Source organism: Apis florea, unplaced genomic scaffold, assembly GCF_048593485.1.
Source record: "Apis florea isolate Af1SG1 unplaced genomic scaffold, ASM4859348v1 contig_1615_pilon, whole genome shotgun sequence".
Lineage (NCBI taxonomy): Eukaryota > Metazoa > Arthropoda > Insecta > Hymenoptera > Apidae > Apis > Apis florea.
Genome location: NW_028256416.1, coordinates 1555781 through 1573992, shown reverse-complemented (window position 1 = coordinate 1573992; position 18212 = coordinate 1555781). Strand labels below are relative to the sequence as shown.

The 18212-nt window shown below is 36.7% G+C and overlaps 3 protein-coding genes and 1 non-coding gene across 4 annotated transcripts; all 4 read right to left on the bottom strand.

The window, feature by feature from the left end:
- Nucleotides 1–3050: 3050 nt before the first annotated feature.
- On the bottom strand, nt 3051–3927 carry LOC116414909 (longitudinals lacking protein, isoforms F/I/K/T-like). The gene has a single exon (XM_031918486.2). It carries the CDS (start codon nt 3858–3860, stop codon nt 3495–3497), a length of 366 nt encoding a protein of 121 aa, XP_031774346.2. The 5' UTR covers nt 3861–3927; the 3' UTR covers nt 3051–3494.
- A 2275-nt stretch (nt 3928–6202) lies between these two features.
- On the bottom strand, nt 6203–11023 carry LOC105736157 (uncharacterized). The gene is made up of 4 exons (XM_086904911.1): nt 10999–11023; nt 9582–9740; nt 7650–8208; nt 6203–7233 (listed from the first exon to the last, which is right to left on the bottom strand). Exons 1-3 carry the CDS (start codon nt 11021–11023, stop codon nt 7793–7795), a joined length of 600 nt encoding a protein of 199 aa, XP_086761037.1. The 3' UTR covers nt 6203–7233; nt 7650–7792.
- Nucleotides 11024–11582: 559 nt separating this feature from the next.
- LOC105736397 (uncharacterized) lies at nt 11583–14926 on the bottom strand. The gene is made up of 3 exons (XM_031918470.2): nt 14744–14926; nt 13592–13754; nt 11583–12154 (listed from the first exon to the last, which is right to left on the bottom strand). The coding sequence occupies exons 1-3, from the start codon at nt 14852–14854 to the stop codon at nt 11787–11789; spliced, it is 642 nt and encodes a 213-aa protein (XP_031774330.2). The 5' UTR covers nt 14855–14926; the 3' UTR covers nt 11583–11786.
- A 1389-nt stretch (nt 14927–16315) lies between these two features.
- Nucleotides 16316–18131, bottom strand: LOC105736155 (uncharacterized). The gene is made up of 2 exons (XR_015291804.1): nt 18003–18131; nt 16316–16757 (listed from the first exon to the last, which is right to left on the bottom strand). It is a non-coding gene; the product is annotated as an uncharacterized LOC105736155 (transcript).
- Between the last annotated feature and the right edge of the window lie 81 nt (nt 18132–18212).

Below are 18212 nucleotides of genomic sequence, written 5' to 3'. Positions count from 1 at the left end.
AAAGGTATAGGTCTTTTGTTTAAATAAACGCAATTCATCTGTTTCACGCGATACGCTATTGTTGAGTGATCGAAAAAAACATTAAGCTCGCAACATATCCGAATATTATGCTGCTGCTGCTGTTGCTTATATGCCGTTACATCTATAAAAGACGAAAAGACTTTTTTTATCCTAACGTTTCACGTACATTGTCCTTTCTTTTTTCTTTTTTTTTTTTCTCTTCTTATCTTTATAAGTAGTTTCGCGTTCATGCTTCGGACAATAAAGGAACTGTAAAACCCGACTTAATCTTACTACTAAGTCTTAAAACTTTAAACATAATCGTTGATATAATAATAACGTTACTATGACAAAGACACGCTGTTTTCCATTCCAATATTTCGATTTGAAATTTGTCTAGTAAGTAACGCTTTATATGTACAATATGAATAGGTACATACAACACAGAGAATTTGCATTATCTTGTACTTGCAATGGTAAACATTACCATGAACCAGATTTTTCAGGAAGCTCTGAGACAAGTTGCATTATTTTCTTACAAAGTAGGTACCCAAAAAAGTAAGCGAATATTACAATAAAATAGTTTCTCTTCGTATCGTGAAAGAAGCGTTTGCCAAAACGGTTGTGTTTCAATTAAAACGCTTCATTCCGCCTTTCAAGATTTAATTCGAGCAAAACCTCTCGTGAGGTTTTTCTTTTCTAGCCAGTCAACCTTTAAAGATAACACGATATTTACTTATATATTTATATTGCACTATCGTTTTCCGTAGGAAAGTCTTATACTATTATACAATATATAATTTATATATATATATATTTACTATATCCGATTGCAATATAGTTATAAAGTCTATACATATTTCGTTCTCTTGAATCAAAATACACCTTCAGAGATTATTTTGTCGTTTTAACCACAGGTATATAAGAGATACCATTTACGTGGATCTCTCGTAAAACGTAAAAACTAGAACATATCTTTGGCACGGTTAAGAGGTATCTGCAATTGTTCTTCAAAATATCATTTTCGTTTGCATTTCAACGTGTTAAGCTGCGGCAAGCCGTTAAGTTCCTTAGCGGCTCTTTATCTCTAATACGCAATAAGCACCGGATTACAAAAACTTGACTGGATTAGAAGTGCGTGGGCGACTCGTGCGAACGAGAGAGAAAAAATTCGGGTGAATGGGATATTATTTCTCTAAGATTTTACGCTCGAGAATCTATTCTGACCCGAATCATTTTCTCGAATATATATATTTCGAATTTATATCTCATTTATATTTCAAGATCGCACACACTTCTAATTATTTAAGACGGATTCGTTTAGAGCCAGGAGGCTGGCTCGTTTTGTATACTTCGTTCTAGTTGCTCTCCGCAAGAGAAATATCTAAAACCCGTCTACATTTAGTTGCGACTTACATGCTATTACATACTTAATTAATACCTCTCTTTTGGCACAGATTCGACGATCACACCAATCACAAACATTGAAAGTATACTCTAATTTTAAATAGTACTTGTTAGACGCCGTTTCGGGGGGAGGAGGGAGGGAGAGAGGGGAGGGGATATCCAACTCGATAATTTCGTACAAGTTTTTTTTCAAGTCGGACGATTCATTGTTTTCTTTTTTTTTCTTTTTTTTTTTTTCTTTTCTTTAAGTACTTTAGCTATTTATGTACAACGATGCGCATAAAAATAATATATATATATTCTCGTAGTGAACACTCTTTAAAATGGCATTATTTCTTCCTTTACTTTTAGAGAAAGAAATCAATTTGATATTTTTAATTCGATACCGATGGATATTCGCTCTCTTTTTTTTTTCTTTCTTCCACCATTCGATTAAATGCCCTGCGTACTTTGTAACTTTACCGTACCTTCTCCTCGTTTCTTCGAGTATACTTGGGAATTTTAAACAAGCAAGTTTAAAGTTTAAGAGCGAGTGCAAGTAGCGTTTAAAAAAAAAAAATACTGCACGCAATTATTTCCGCAAATAACGTAATCGTAACAGAGAGAAAATTACCATTTATCTCTCGAACGACTATAATATTGTTGTCTAATTAAATAACTTTTAAAGCAACGTGTACAACAATTCAAATAAAAATATATTTTTTCCTTTCTCAACTGATAATAAAATAACGAACGAACAAATAAATTAACGAACGAATAAATAAATAAACAAGGGATCGAAGAATAAATAAATATGGAGAAAAAAAAATAAATAATCGAATAAATCGAACAAATTGAACAAAAATATAAAAAATATATATATATGTGTGTAGATAATTGGTGAAGGAAGAGAAAGTATCTCAATTTCGCAGTTCAAACGTGCAATTCGAGTAAAGATGGATTCGCTGATGGTCCCTCAGATGGTGTCGATGCTTGAATCGTTTCTTGCACCAGGCGCATTGAAATCTTGGCCCGACCCCGCATTCCAACCGTAAATGTCTCGTTAAGTTGCACTTGTGGGAATAAGTACGACCGCATTTCGGACACAAAAACGGTGGCCCGTCCTCCAAATCCTTCAGCATCTTCCAAACTGCAACATTTTTTTTTAAGCATACGATGAAATTGTTTGAATTGAAACAATTTATATGGATAACAACTCGGCGAAAGAATATGATAAAGCGATTTTATACGATATAAATATTAATCGAAATATTAATATCAATCAAGAAGGTACAATACAATAAATTCGAGGAATTCTTACATTGAGCCATGCTATCGCGAAAGAAACGCGATAATTCTCTTCTTTCTCTCGATGATCGTGCCTCGAAAAATTTTCCTCTCATCATGTTTTTTTACAAGACAAATTTCTGGCATGCAATTACTCGACATCTCTCGATCGATCAAGTAAAAGAATTAGATCGTGGAACACATGGTTTGGAAACACATGGTTTTATAAAGAATATATGGATATTTGATACGATGAAATTTGTTTACACAAGCATGCTATCTATTTTGATGATGATGTATGTAAAATCAATGATACAGGAGATTAATTCCTCCACGAGAAATAATCGGTCGGTATTAATATCGTAATCTTATTTTTTTTTCTTTTTTTTTTATACAAAATAATTTTATTTTCACTATTATGTACAATCGTAATAATTTCGTTTTTTATTCGTTATAATCTAATGCATTTTTCTACTATATATAGATTTTTTTTTATTATATACATGTATCCATGTATATATATATATATTCATTCTATATCTCATACGAATGTCTTACCTTCGTTTCATCTTTTATCACCTTTCTTTTATTACCTTATTGTCTTATATTATATATAAGTGTCTATATATACTCTCATCTTAAAGTTTACAACATATGTATAACAACTTTATCAATATATTCTAAAAAAAAAAAAAAAGAAGGCAGTGAGTCAGTCTATACATGGTAACATATCTTGATATCAGAGATCACCGTTTAATTATATATGCACATTAGTAATATATTCATTTCGACCAATGATCTCTTTCTCTCTCTGACGGTATTTAAGATTTTTGATGAGTTCTCATATGTAAAACCAAATTATGCTTGTGCTTCGACTTCTTGTGACAAATGGGGCACTCGAATTGGGGCTCCACTCCGCACTCGAACCTAATGTGCCTGTTCAACGAGTGAGGCCTCGAATAAGCATTGCCGCAACGTGGGCAAGAGTAGCTGGAAGAATCGCGAACGCTCGCCGTTCCGTGATTCCCCGTCTCGTCAACACCGTTCTCCATAGCAACCGTCTTCTCCGTGGCAACGAATTCTTTCAGGCAATTCCCAGAGCCTGGTTGTTGCCCTTGTTTGCCGGCCGACCACTTGCCGTTCTCGAAAACCACCTTGTTCTCTGCCATCATTTGATTTTCCGCCATCAGCCGAAGATACAAGCTCTGGTATTGATAGTACCATTCGATCGCTGCGCTTGGCGAGTACTTCCGTTCTAGAAAATAGATAAAAGAATCAGATACACGCACTTGTGTGCACCCGTTCCCCCATTCGATTCCGCATCTCAGTCACGGATGGTTAACATTGCATAGTTGTCGCACAAGGATTATCGATGAAGAAGGATGGACTTTACACAGAGCATGAATACATTTAAACGATCACCGTGAGAACAATCACACGTTGTTTCTCGAGTTGCAAGTTCTGTTTCTGTTATTTCTTTTTTTTTTGCTAGACTTTCGAGAAGATCTTCCCGAGAAGAATTCGAAATGTAGGTCCGAAATGTAAGTTGCAAGTGTTATTTGGACATGGGAATCGCGAGAGTGAAAAATCTCGATGCTTTCGTATCATTTCAAGTTTTGAAATAGTTTTAGTTGAAACGTAGGGATGAGTGGTAATTTGACTTCGGATCGATTCGGCAACAATCGGACGCGATCGGTTCGGGAACTCGAGAGCTGAAAGAGGAGGGAGATAGTGGAAGAATATTTCGCTCGATCCCGCCCGAATTTTGCCGATTCGTGCCGAAGTTCTTGATCCTATTTGACAGAGATAGAATGTGGATTTTTATGTCCAAATATCGTGAAACGCAACTTATCCATACTTTGTTAGATTTCTTCTTTTTTTTTCCTCTATATTATCGTGTTATATTAAGTGAAACCCGTAAAATGAGGTTAAAAATATGAAATTGATTTTTTTTTTTTTATGGAATGACACATATATATATAAGGTTTAGGCTCACCACAAACAAGGCTTAATGTTAAAGATTAGCACGTTAAGTTTTTGTATAAGCATAATAACACTTTTCTTGCAACATTTAACAAATTTTTGGTTTAGAGTTTTTCTGCTTTTCTTTTGAGTTTTCTTTTTTTTTTTTTTTTTTTTTAATTCAATTATTTATTTCGCAAAATTAGCGCGATTCGAATACGATAAACGGTTTGATAAAAAACAGTGGACCAACAGGAAAAAACGATGCAAAATGCGATAGTAACTTGCGTTTTATTAAAATTTAAAAATAATTCGATGATTAAAATAGTTATCGATGTTTGTTAAAAAATATAACAGTGGTTTCTGCCATTTACATACAATTTTTACCACAATTTACTAGTTGCTAGAAAATTGCTGGTTCAGGTATCGAAACTTATTTGCATACTTACGAGTAAAAATCGAGCATGAGCATCGCAGGATTACAACTTCATCGTTGTAATCGACACTGGTAAGTTTTTATAATCGAAAAACGAAATTTGGCTATTTTATTTCGTTAATTTGGTGAAAACAACGATGACCAAAATCTAACGTACAACGCAACAACTTTTTTTCGTTCGTTTATATTTCAACGATCATTTTTTTTTCCAATTTTTCTTATCTCTCAAAATTTGAAACAACGATATTTTCATTCGTTATTTAAAATCACTCTATTTTATTATCACATTATCTCTATACGAAAGAGGAAAAAAAGAAAAAAATAATTTTTCAATCGAATTAAATAATAATTCTTCGTAAACGTAATTCTAAAAGCAGTCTTATCTCGATTAACACTTCGAAAATATTATTTCTCGTTGGAAGAAATAATTCAACAGTCTGAATTTGAGTATTTTTCACATTTTTCACAAGGGACACATTTTCGCCTTTCGAGAAATCATGAGTATAAAAATATTTCTAAAAATTATATCGGAAAACAGAGAGAGAAGTTCGCTGTAATATCAATGTTAACATTAACATTCATTTAACGAGGCTTCGGTATTTTGTGCCGGCCTTGATAATGCTCGTTCAATTTGTACTGGTGATAGAATTTTTTCGGGCACAATTTGCAACAAAACTTCTTCTCCTTGTTACCACACTCAACCCTCTGATGCCTCAACAAACTGTCCCTCCACTTGTACCTCTTCCCACAACCGAAACAAATATTCATCAGGTTGCTGCCATCGCCCCGCAAATATTTCATTTCGTCTTTTTGGGACAAATTCACGTTGGTCGAGTAAGGTTGAAATCCTGATGGCAAACCGTACGGCAGTTGCAACGACACGTAGGCATCTGAAATTCAAGAAAACAGATAAACCGTTTAGAAAGCACGGCCCCGTTATTCGTCACACGGTGTAAGAATAGCGAAAGAATTTCTTTTCTTTTCTTTTCTTTTTTTTTTAGAAGCGTAGTTCGAACCGTTGCGCAACCTTTTTTTTTACAGGTTTCTCTTACAGCCAACCCTTGATAACCGCTAACCGACTACACGAAAATAATTGGATTAATCGGAGTGATTTGCGAATAACTGTAAAGATAAACGTGACGATATAATTTATTCGTGGATTTTACGATTTTACAATCGGCTTGCTTTTTGAAATTTTGAAAACCAGGAATGATCTACCAAGCGAAGCGTTGCGTCAAACGGGGTCTTAATAACGTGAGATAAATAATGGGAACAATTTTATTCAAACGAAAAAATAAAATCCATCGAGTTGTGATTGTTACATTTTGATTATCATTTTAAGAAAATGTGAACGGATTATGGAATAGAAAATAGAAAGAAGTATAAAAAAATTTAACGAATTTTGCGTAAGAATGCATGGATGCACTTTCTTATTCAACGGATTTTTCATACTTTTCTTCTGTTGTTATTCAATGAATAAGTTTGGAAAAAGAAAAATAAGTTTGCACGAGCATCCACAAACGCTAATAATTGACGCAATAACGATCTCGACGTTATAAAAGCTACGCAATAACTTAAAATTATTTTAATTTTACTTATTTTAATCCTTTAAAGAAGCAACGAGAGGCGATTACAAAATTGCAAATTTTGTGAAAACTTCCTATTATAGAGATCCTCCAAAACAAAATGGTGAATCGAGAAACGCACAACAAATCTAATCTAATAACCGTAATTCGAAGAAAGAAAAGGGAGGGGGGGGGGGGGCAAAAAAAAAAAAGAAAAAACATAGAATTTTTAATCCTTGTGATAAACGTAAACATGATTTCGCAGCTCGTATCGGTACTTAAACTTTTTGTCGCACAAATGGCAGGAGTACTTTTTCTCCGTGGTCCCGCAATCGACCCTTTTGTGCCTTCTCAGACTGTCGTGCCACTTGTATCTCTTTCCACAGTCGAAGCAAACGAACGGCGGCCCGGCAATGGCAACGTGAGATTTCGATTGGTAACGTTGATCGACGATTTGTTTCTCCAGCCTGGTTGTTGGAGGTCCGCCGACACTCGCCTCGAAAGGGTTGAAATACGAGGAATCCTCCTCCTCCCCGATGGTGCGAACCCTTCTGTTCAGCATCAACAACGCGTTGTACTCTTCCATTTCTTCGACACCTGCGGGAAAAACGTTCAGTGGTATCGATTCCACGCAATGCAACGAATTATATCGTAGTGTCGTATAATCTAATTAGGATTAGGATCGATTTTGTGTTTAGCCTCCAATGGTTCCAATGGTTCGTTCAATGTTTAATAGACGCATAAATGGATAATACAAATGCACAATAATAAAGTTGAAACAAGCATAAATCGTCGCATTACACGTTTCATGTATCATAATTACTTAGCTCAATGAAACCATTTTTTAAAATCCATTTTTCTTTTTTTTTTTTCGTTTTCGAGCGAAAATGAAAAAAAAAAAAAAAAAAAAGTAAAGAAGAAGAAGAAGAAAACACGAGATGATCTATCGAACGCAATTCACGACACAATTTCTCAACCCTCTCTATCTTTCTTTCAAGTTTTAAACACTCAACTCAAATCTACTTTCTTTCCACCTTCGAGAACCGACAAACTCAGAAGAAGAAAAAAAAGAAGAAAAAACGACAAATTTCGCATTCGAAGTGACAATAAAAAAGAAAAAGAAAAAATGAAAAAAAGAAAGTCTGTTCGTTCTCCATTAGGTGGTCGATTTGTCGTTGGGCGCAGTGGCGCCCTCTTTGTCGCCGCAAACTAATCTCTGATGCCTCCTCAACGTGTCCAGCCTCTTGTAACCTTTGCCGCACTGATTGCAATAGAATTTCTGCCTGTGCAGCCACTCCACCTCCTCTTGAAGCTTCTCCAACGAGGCGTCGCACTTGGCCTGGTGCCGTTTCAGGCTGTCCATCCTCGTGTACGCCCTGTCGCAACCGTCGCAACGAAATTGTTGATGCGATTTCATGGGGTGGTTCTTGCGCAGGATGCTCGTCTCCACCGTGTTCAGGATGGACGAGTCGCACAGCAAATAATTCATGGGCAATTGACCGTGGAAAGATATCTCGCAAACCTCCACGTCGTCCTCTTGATCTTTCTCCGAGTAGCTCTCCGACTTCTCACCTGCAAAGATACATCGAACCGTTACAAACGGGCGCCCCCCTGGTCGGCAGAGTTTCGGCTAGCTTTTTCTCTTTTGTCTTTTCTTTTTTTTTTTTTTTTTTTTTTTGGAATTTTTCATTTCTTATTTCTTTTTTTCCTCTCTCTCTCTCTCTCTCTCTCTCTCTCTTGGGGATAAGCATGCGTGTGTCTCGTTATTAAGGCGAAATTACACCTTTGCGTTCGACTTTGCGAGCTTAAAAGCTTGAGGGGGGGAGGTATATTGTATTCGCGAAAACAAGTTCGTTAGTAATTTTGAGGGGGGTGGAGGAGGGGGTTATGGCGAGAAATTTCACGAGATCGAGAAATCGTTCGACAGACAGAGATTGAAAAGGTGGTACTACTGGTTTGATCAACGATTTATTCGATTCAGAAAACATTCGATTCGGACATTTTTTTTTTTTTTTTTTTAGCTTCGTGGACGAGGTTAATCGTTTCGTTTACGTGGAAATTACAATTTTACATCCTCGAGATAATACAGAATAAATTTTACGCCCCTTTTAAATTTTCTTCCTCGTTCGGCAATTACACGTCGTCACAAAATCATCATGTTTATTACAATCATCATGCTGCAGTTTTACACTAAAAATGCTTCGTTTTTCGTGGACTTTCGATCGTGTACACACTGATGGAACGTGTAGAATTTCTCTCTTCAAAATAATCGCCACCGTGTCGAGTATATATATATATATATCTCTGGTGTATGCAAATAATTTCTTCAAATAAAAAAAAAAAAATCTTATAAAAGTATATCGCTAATCGGTTCAAATATCAGCACAGCGGTGCTTTTTGTCAAAACGAATCTTCGTATGAAACAGCCACGAAATGTATGTGTATGTAGTTTTGTACGTGTGTATGTATGTGTGTGATAAACGAGCAGATCCAAACTCTGACAACTGTGATTAGCAAAAAAAAAAAAAAAAAAAAGAAAAAATAGAAAAACAGATTTTTTACATACAGAATAATCAATATTATCTTCTTCTCTCGCGGAACGAAAGATAAAAGAGAAAAAAACAAAAGAAAGAAAAAAGAAAAAAGAACGAAAGAAAGAAAGAAAGAAAGAAAGAAAAATATCAAGATCAAAGTTTTCTTTCTCGTTTTACAAGGAAAGCCCTCATCATCGTTCGCTCTATCATATCGTTCGTTACATGTCATGAAGAAATTCTTCTATGGGGTTTGCGATTTCAAAAAGATGGTCGAATGGGCCGATTCCACGTGCGAGATCAACGACAACGGCTTCGCGAATTTTTTCCCGCAGAAACGGCAATACATCCTGTCCCCTTTCACCCTGCAATAATTCTTCTCGTGTCTTCGAAGGCTGTCGAGACGCGAGAAACTTTTCCCGCACTCCTCGCAGATCACGCTCTTCGCGGCCTTCTTACGCTCCTCCACTTCCGCTAATTCGTAGCTGCTGGCAACGAACTCGAACAGAGTTTGGGGCACCTCGTACTCGTTCTCCTGCTTCACGAACCAATCGCTCAGGTCCGCTCGTTTTCCTGCGAAGAACGAACGCCTCGTGTTAGCACGACAATTCACTTTGGTTTTTTTTTTTTTTTTTTTTTTTTTTCTTAGTCGATTTTCGTATATGGAAAACGGGACAACGCATGCATCGAAGGAGGCACGAATTTTTCGGCTGCTGCTTCGAACGCAGTGAACAGCGTATAAACGATAGTAAGTTTTATAAGTAAAGAATTTGTTATTATTCCTAGTTTGTGTATATATCGACGAATAAACCGTGACGTGTATATATATAGTTAAACGTGAAGTGAACAGTTTAAAATACACACACACACACACACACACACACACACAAACACATTTCTCGTTTTCCATCATTTTTTATTCGTCACTCGCGTTTTTCATGCTCATTGTGTATTACATGTTGAAAGGATAAAATGAAAAATAAAAAAAAAGTGTTTCGAAGTGTTTATTGATCGTGGTGAAAGTGACAAAAATTGGACGTTAGAATTTTTTCTCTTTTTTTTTTTTTTTCACGACGATTTTAATAATTCTAAACGTGCTGAATATTCGTTGAAAAGTATATATATTATATATATCCTTGACAATTTCTACAAGCGATAGCCGCAATCTTAAAATTTAACGATGCGTTTGTCAAACACGCATTTGAGATTCTCTGATTTTCGTCGGGAAATTTTCGAAATTTCGTTCACGATTCTGCTTTTACAAAGAAAGAACGATAATCCGCGAATTAAGAAAGAATAAAAAAAAAAAAAGTAAAAAAAAAGGAAAGAAAACAACGAACGGATAAAACGTGTCGAAAGGAAGATCTGGTTAGATTTAATCGATGGTGTTGGATAAAGCGAAGCTCAAACACACACAAGCTGGAATGTGCACAAGATTACAATGAGATAGAAAAATTAGTGACTGTAAAAAAAAAATTATGAAATTAACCGCCACGTTACAAAGCTTCTTCCTATTCAAACTAATGTGCATGATTTCTCACGTATTATATTATATTATGCGCTGTTAGTGTCATGCGGTTCATACAAATAAATTATAATCGTCGTTACATTAGCGAGACAAAAATATCCAAAATATTTTTCCCGTCAAATGCGTCAAATGAAAAGAAAACGAAAAAGAAAAAAAAAAAAAGAAAGAAAGAAAGAAAAAATACAAATTAAACGAAAAAATGGAAAAAAGATAAGTTAAAAATCATTGATCGCTAAAATCGTCACTGACTGTTTGCCTTGTCCCTCACTTTTCACCGTTCCTTCGCTTCCTCCTACCAATTACTCCTGCCATATACTCTACGAAACATTGTGAAGGAATGTGGTTTGCATCAATGAATGAATTTCCATCTCGAAAAAAAAAAAAAAAAAAAAAAAAAGAAAAACATGCAAATTGTTGTCGTCGCAATTGACAATTTTAAGAGGCGGCGTGTTTGGTGTTATAATGATTTTTCAACTCGTATCTCCGATAAAACTCTTTCCGGCACAATCTGCAACGATGCTTGGGCAGCTTGCCGCATTCGAGCCTCTGATGCCTTCGAAGGTTCGCCATCCACGAGTATCCCTTCCCACACTCCCCGCACATATACTGCTGCCGTTCGCGGGGGCCAAACGCGATTAACCGTGGGCTGTGATGAATCGTTTCCACTTTGATATCCTTGGTTTCGAAGCAATCGAACTCGTTCATCGGGATGGAGCCGTCTGGAATAGACAAAGATCGATTAATACCGAAACGATGAGGTGTTCGATGATTTTTGGACGGATGAAATGAAGGATGTATATAAGGGAGGGGTGACGAGAAAACGATAGAAATACGACACGATACTCGGTCGACACGTTACGCGAGAGCATTTTTCTCGTACAAGCGTGTTACAATTATAATCGATATAGACTTTATTAAAACGATAGATTTCAAGAAAAATACAATTTTCTATTCGGCTGCCTCGCCAAGTCTCTGTTGAAACGCAAAAACGTTGTTTCGTTCGAAATGAAATGTGTTAAAACGTGTCATCCGATCTTTCGGCAGATAATTTGCAAAAAGAGATTTTTTTTTTTTTTTGCTCTTTATGATCCCTAGATCAAATCTGAATGATGTGCCAACAAGTGTTCTTTCAGCCTGTCGCGTCTGTAAAATTTTCTCGCGCAAAAGTGACACTTGTTCCTCGCTTCTTTGTTCCCGCATTGCAGCTGGTGTCGACGTAAACTGTACATCCACGTGTATTTTTTGCCGCAAAGGGCGCATGTGAAAAGTTGCTGTTGCTGCTGTTGTTGCTGTTGCTGCTGCTGTTGTTGGTGCAATTGATGCGGTAACTGTTTCTTACTGGAATCCGCCACCGGATAGTAGTACGAGTCGTTGAAATTCCTTTCTTTCGGCAACAGATCGTCCGCCGTCGCGTTTCGATAATCGTTCATCGTGCTCCACTCGATCTTCGATAGGAAACCTGTCGAAGCAACACACAAAGTAAACAAAGACAGTAGACGAAGCGAGCGGGGAGTATGCCTTGGGACGAGAGAGGGATGATTTCACGAGGAGAGAGAGAAAAAAAAAAATAAAAAAAAAAGAGGTTCAGACATCGTAGAATTAGTCGGTGCATTCGGATCGGAATAATCAAAGGATCGAAGAAAATTGCGTTTTGGTTTGATGATGCGATGTATAATTTATCACGAAGAGAGTGAGGAGGCAATTTTTTCGTAAATGCTTCTGAAAAAAAGAGAAAAAAAGAATATGTCGTTCGATTATATATATCAACGAGATTATTATTATTGTTGTTGTTGTTGTTGTTATTGTTATTGTTGTTGTTGTTGTTGTTGTTGTTTTCATCGTTCACATTCTTTTTATTTATCGATACATATAAAACGGATATAAAGCGTTTATGGTTAAAAACTTTTTTTTTTTTTTGGTATTGAAACGTTTCATTGAAACAAAAGTATGCGGAATGTAATGAACGAGTTAACATTGCGAGTTAATGCACGTAATTGTCGACAAACATTTTTGCTCACTTTCATACATTCCACATTACACTCGTCATTAAAAAATGTGTTATGTATTATGTACATAGCGTTGACGATAAGTCTATAGGGATGTGGATCCTCGGATCGTCCCTCGGGTAAATTCGAGCTTTTTTTTTTTAGGAAAAAAGTCGGAAACGTTCGAATAAAATCGGTTGAGATCTCACGTATCGTGTTTAAAAATTCCTGCGAAACTCGTCCGACTTTTAACGAGCTTGCACGAAGTCAAGCGAGTCGAGTCGCCACGAATCCCACCCGATCTCGCCCGAAGTTTCACGATCTGTCTCGAACCCGTATATATATAAATATATATTCGCACACCCTTATAAATCTATCTTACAAATGAACAGCTCACTCGATACGAAATTCCTCGAAACATTTGAGAAACAACGTAAACGTTAAAAAATTATTTAAAACTTTAAAAATCGAACCGAAACACGCATACTAAAACATACGAGGGATTGATTATTCGAAACAAACGAATAGAGAGACAAACAACGCGTGCCTCGGTAGAAAAATGTAAGAAAAAAATTGATTTTCAAAATTAAAACCTCGTGTAATTGCGAACTCGAATGTTTCAAGAATAAAGAAAAAAAAAAAAAAAAAAGAAAGAAAAAAATACTTTCGGCGCATCCCTACAACAGAAAACGAATCGATCTCACTCCCGTTCCTCGGTGAATGCAGGCGAGTCATCGGTTTTCTGTATAATGTGCCGTAATTTTCTCTGGCACCCGACGATATGCGAGTTCAAAACGAAACGATGCTTGAATCTTCGGTCGCAAATCGGGCAAACTTCGCAAGGTATGACACCGCACTCGAGCCGTTTGTGACGACTCAGAGACGTGGTCGCCTTGTAAGTTTTCCCGCACCTGTTGCAAGTGTACTTCGAACCCGCGTCCTTCGTATCTTTCCGCCTTTGACTTCTGTTCGCCTCGTAACGGATCCCGGGATAAGGTAACTGATTCCATAACGGTTCGTTATTGTCCTGAGGTTGCTGTACGTCCTGCGACAACAGCATCGTCGCCAGAAGCCCTGAAACGAAAGGATTTCGTTCGTTAGACGCTATGCCTCTTGCGTGCGTTCTCTTATGTTTCTCTCGCTCTCTCGCTCTCGCTCTCGCTCTCGCTCTCTCTCTTTCTCTCTTTCCTTAACAAAACGAAGGAGGAAACTTTAGATTGTGCGATGCCCTAGAAACTTGCGACTTTTCGTTGCAGGGTGCGGGTGCAGTTTTCGAGAATAAACGGGGGGAGGGGGGACGATTAAAGAGGAGAATAGAGGAGAAAAAGAAAAGAGAGCAGAAATGGCCTTCAAAGGGGCAAGCGAAAGAACAAATTGTTATTCAGAGTATGTACGTAAGAAGAGAACATCTTGCATCTCTCTCGTGAAGAAACGTTGCGTTCCTGACAGAGTTTTTTTTTTTTCGATACTTTCGATATGTGTATGTATCAAGCGAGATCATTCTTTTTTTCTTTTTTATAGAGGAAAACATATACATATATATATATATGTATATATATATATTTATTCGACAAGTGTAAAAACTTTACAATGATTCACTCGTGCTTTTTTTTTTTTTTTGTTCGATTTTTCGACCGATGGGTATCGTGCTATATTTGCGTATATAGAAACACACGTGTCTTTTTTCCACTTTTCACAAAAGCGATCAAACATTTTTTTTTTACACAATACTTGGCCTTGACAACCAAGGATGGACAACACTAGTCTGTCTAGAGTACGTATCAGTGTTATAAAATTACAATTTTCGATGTTTCATTTATATAAATAAGCTACGTGTAAAAAAGATAAATTATTTAATAATTATTACTTTTCTTTGGGAAACTTTTATACGTAGTCGATAAAATTCCTTTCTTATTTGGTGCCTCTAAAGTCTAAATTAATTGGTTTCCCGTCTTTAAGCCGGGAGCCGAGAAGAGGAGACAAATTGTATAACAACTTTTTATATAGTCTCGTAGTATTCCCGCTTTCTTCTACACGAAGCCAAGTGGTGGGTCAATTTGAACCTGTGCGTGAACTTTTTCCCGCAAATTGGGCAGCTCTGCCTCGGCTCGACCCCGCACTCGAGCCTTTGGTGCCTTCGCAGCGAGGTCTCCAGTTGATAACCTTTCCCGCATCTGGTGCACTTGTGAATCACCGGCCGCCTCTTGTATCGCAGATTTTCGATGTTTTTCACGGTCAGCCTCGGCGCTGAAAAATAGCGAAAGAAACGAAAACACCGGTCAGTATGCGATGCGATTCGAATGATTTATTATCGGGAGAGGAGAAGGGGGAGGGGGAGAACGACGAGAGAGAGAGAGAGAGAGAGAGAGAGAGAGAGAGAGAGAGAAGAAAAAAAGGATCGTTAGGCGATCTAGACGAAATGTGAGACATTAATATACGTATTATGTTACATCACATTTACCGTGTGGGATACAATGGTAAACAGGTGGTGGAGGGGAGAGTAGGGCACGCGAGAGAAGGACGGCAGTAGCGAGAAAAGACACAGCGTGGAAGAGGAAAGAAAGTAAGAGGAAAAGTAATCGTGTGAGTCGTAATCTTGTTCAAAGAAACGTTACCTATGAGAAATGTCTCTCTGTCTCTGTAAGTAAATACAGGATGGGCCACGTGGCATGATCGAAAAAAATTGTAATAAATGATAAAAGATTGCCAGACGTTAACGGAAAACTTTTAAAAACACAGCCTGTGTTGCGCACACAAATACTCGTGAATAACTTCTTTTGAATAACGTTTATTATTCTAATATATGAGAAAAAGAATTCTTGTCAAGACAAATTCATATATGTGTGTGTATATAAGTAACTTTCCAGTAACAACAATCGATCACAGTTTCTTAAAGCGTGTATCACGATTATAACTCGCCTCATCACGATGTTAATCGATTTTAATATATATATATATATGTACTATATATATATATATATATAGAGCGATGAGCGTCATTGACTAGCTAGACACGCGCCTGTTTCGTAGGTCAAATATCGAGATAATGTATCAGTCTGGCGTGAGACTGCCAACGGTGTTTGTGCTTGAACTTCCGGCCGCAAATCGGGCATTCATACGTGGGCTCCTTGCCGCACTCGACTCTCAGGTGCTTCTTCAACGAGTCTTTCCACATGTATCGTTTGCCACACTGGAAGCACAACCATAATTTCTTCGAGGTGGCTGGAAAGAAAAATCGAGAAATTATTTCGACGGCTATACAACGAACCTTCTTGTTTTCATGATATGTCATGGTTTGATATGTCACATAACAGACTAAAAAGCTATTGGTGACACAAACTGACGTAATCTTCACGTAAATTGGGAACGTAAATTGGTGAGTTGATTTCGATTTCCATTCAAATAGAGCTCGAATAGAAAATTTCACGCGTAAGTACGTACAAGTAAGGGTCGAAAAGTGATTACACTTTTGATCGTAACGGTGTGTCGACAACCTTTCATTTATTGAATACAGAATAATGTAAATCGGGTCTCCAATAAATAAAATAGTAGCAGCATACCGTGCGATCACACGTGTAGACCCCTTTCATAGGGTTGACCCCAGTTCACGCAAGGAATAATACGATAAGAGCATGTTAATTCTTATATTCCCTTCTTCGTCTAATCGAATTTCTAACATTTTTCCACAATATCCTCAATATCCTGGTATAACACGCGAAAAAAAAAGGAATTATAAGTATTTTGCGGCTCTTTGTCAACGAAACTTTTTATTATCGTGCTCATTGCTATGATACTCGTTACAATAACTTGTGATAAAGTCGATGACGGGAGTCATAAGGAGTCGCTTGTTTTCACGAAAACATCGAAACGTTTGGAATTATTATCGTTATAAATTAATTTGATGCATAGATTTTGCATGAGATTGCCATCGATGCTTATGCTTGAATTTTCTGCCACAAATTGGACATGTGAATGTAGGTTCTTTTCCACATTCCACCCGGATATGACTCTTCAAGGAACCACGCCACTGATAACGTTTCCCGCATTGAAAACAGAACCACACCTTCTGCAAGTGAGCTGTAAAAAAAGAAGTGTATCGGATCGGTTAGCCTTCTATCTTTTAAAGTCTGATCGAATGAGACAAATTGACTCTCGATCATACACTATTTTCCTTTTGCTACTCCACACTATGTTCTAAAAAACGAAAACGATTCAAGCCAATACAGCGTTAACATTGCTCTTACTCTTCACTCGAAATTACATGTTCGATTTACCAAGCAAATTTAAGATAATACTTCCTAATCGATTGTCAACGATTACTTTGAAATAACATGCATTTTACGAGAGTTTGGTGCACTTCTCGACAATTTTACATAGAAATTAGACTTCATCGTTAAATACTTATCGAGCCTTTATTAATCTTCTAATACAATTTCTTGGAAGCCCAGAATTCCTAAACTTTGTATAACAAATCTTTCAAATTAATTTATACAAAGTTTTAGCTATCTTTAATGATTTAAAAAAATTTATTTTGAAAAAGAGGTCATTGGATTAGCAGTGTATACGGAATTTAACTTTTTTACAAAACTTATTCTATGTAAATATATACATAGATACTATGTACATGTGTAATAAGATTTTGTAGGACAAAATTTTTACCGTAATGTTGTTATTATAAAAATTCTAGAATAGTCGAGTAAATCTACTTTTGCATTGTATTTTCAATCGTTTACTACATTCAATCATTTCACCATATTGAAATATTTCAGCCATATTGAAATACAAGACTAGTGAGACGCTGGATTCGAGGTTAATTTGTTTTAATTTTAACACGCATAACACATTTTACACGAGATTTTTATATTATTCATATTTATAAAAAATTATTATTTCAAATTTTCTTTCAAATTGTTATTTTAAAAACAAAATGCTTCTGTCACATGTTCTCTTCAAAACCATGCCATAAATTATATGTATTACTCGCCTGCAGAGTGCACCACTAGTACTGAAAATGGCTAAAAGACTCTCCTTTACGTTTTATCCCCTCATTCAAAAATCTAATTTATCCACCGATATCAAAATTTGATTATTATATTGATGCTCGTTAAGAACAAAAATTGAATATCAATTTAATACTGCGTTGCAGAGGCTGTTCCAGAATTTTTTATATCAATATACAGGTAAAAAGTTTGCTCTTTATGATCTTATTACACAAAATGTAGCGCGAGCCGCGATAAAATTTCAAACTTTTATTGTTATCGAAATCCCTGACTATGCAAATTCGAGGTAAGATGCGACTGCAATCTGTGCTTGTACTTGAACCTTCTGCCGCAAAGGACGCAGTTGAATTTCGGTTCCTTTCCGCAAAGGCGGAGATGCGTGTACATGGAAGATTTTCTCGAGTAGATCTTGCCGCACACTCTGCACGGGTAAACATTTTCTGGAGCGGCCTCACCTGAAACACAAACGATGAATCGTGCGTGGATGCAGAAAGCGTGGATGCTTCGTTAAAACTGGACAATCGACGCCATC

Coding starts and splice junctions, on each gene's coding strand:
- LOC105736397 (XM_031918470.2), bottom strand. CDS start 14,854: ATGCGGGAAAGGTTATCAACTGGAGACCTCGCTGCGAAGGCACCAAAG. Junction 13,755..14,743: donor GGGAAAAAGTTCACGCACAG/GTTCAAATTGAC, acceptor CTTTCGTTTCAG/GGCTTCTGGCGACGATGCTG. Junction 12,155..13,591: donor TCGAAGTACACTTGCAACAG/GTGCGGGAAAAC, acceptor TTGCTTCGACAG/GTTTCCTATCGAAGATCGAG.
- LOC105736157 (XM_086904911.1), bottom strand. CDS start 11,023: ATGTTTCGTAGAGTATATGGCAGGA. Junction 9,741..10,998: donor TCGTAGAGTATATGGCAGGA/GTAATTGGTAGG, acceptor CGTTCTTCGCAG/GAAAACGAGCGGACCTGAGC. Junction 8,209..9,581: donor CTGCGAGGAGTGCGGGAAAA/GTTTCTCGCGTC, acceptor GTATCTTTGCAG/GTGAGAAGTCGGAGAGCTAC.
- LOC116414909 (XM_031918486.2), bottom strand. CDS start 3,860: ATGGCGGAAAATCAAATGATGGCAGAGAACAAGGTGGTTTTCGAGAAC.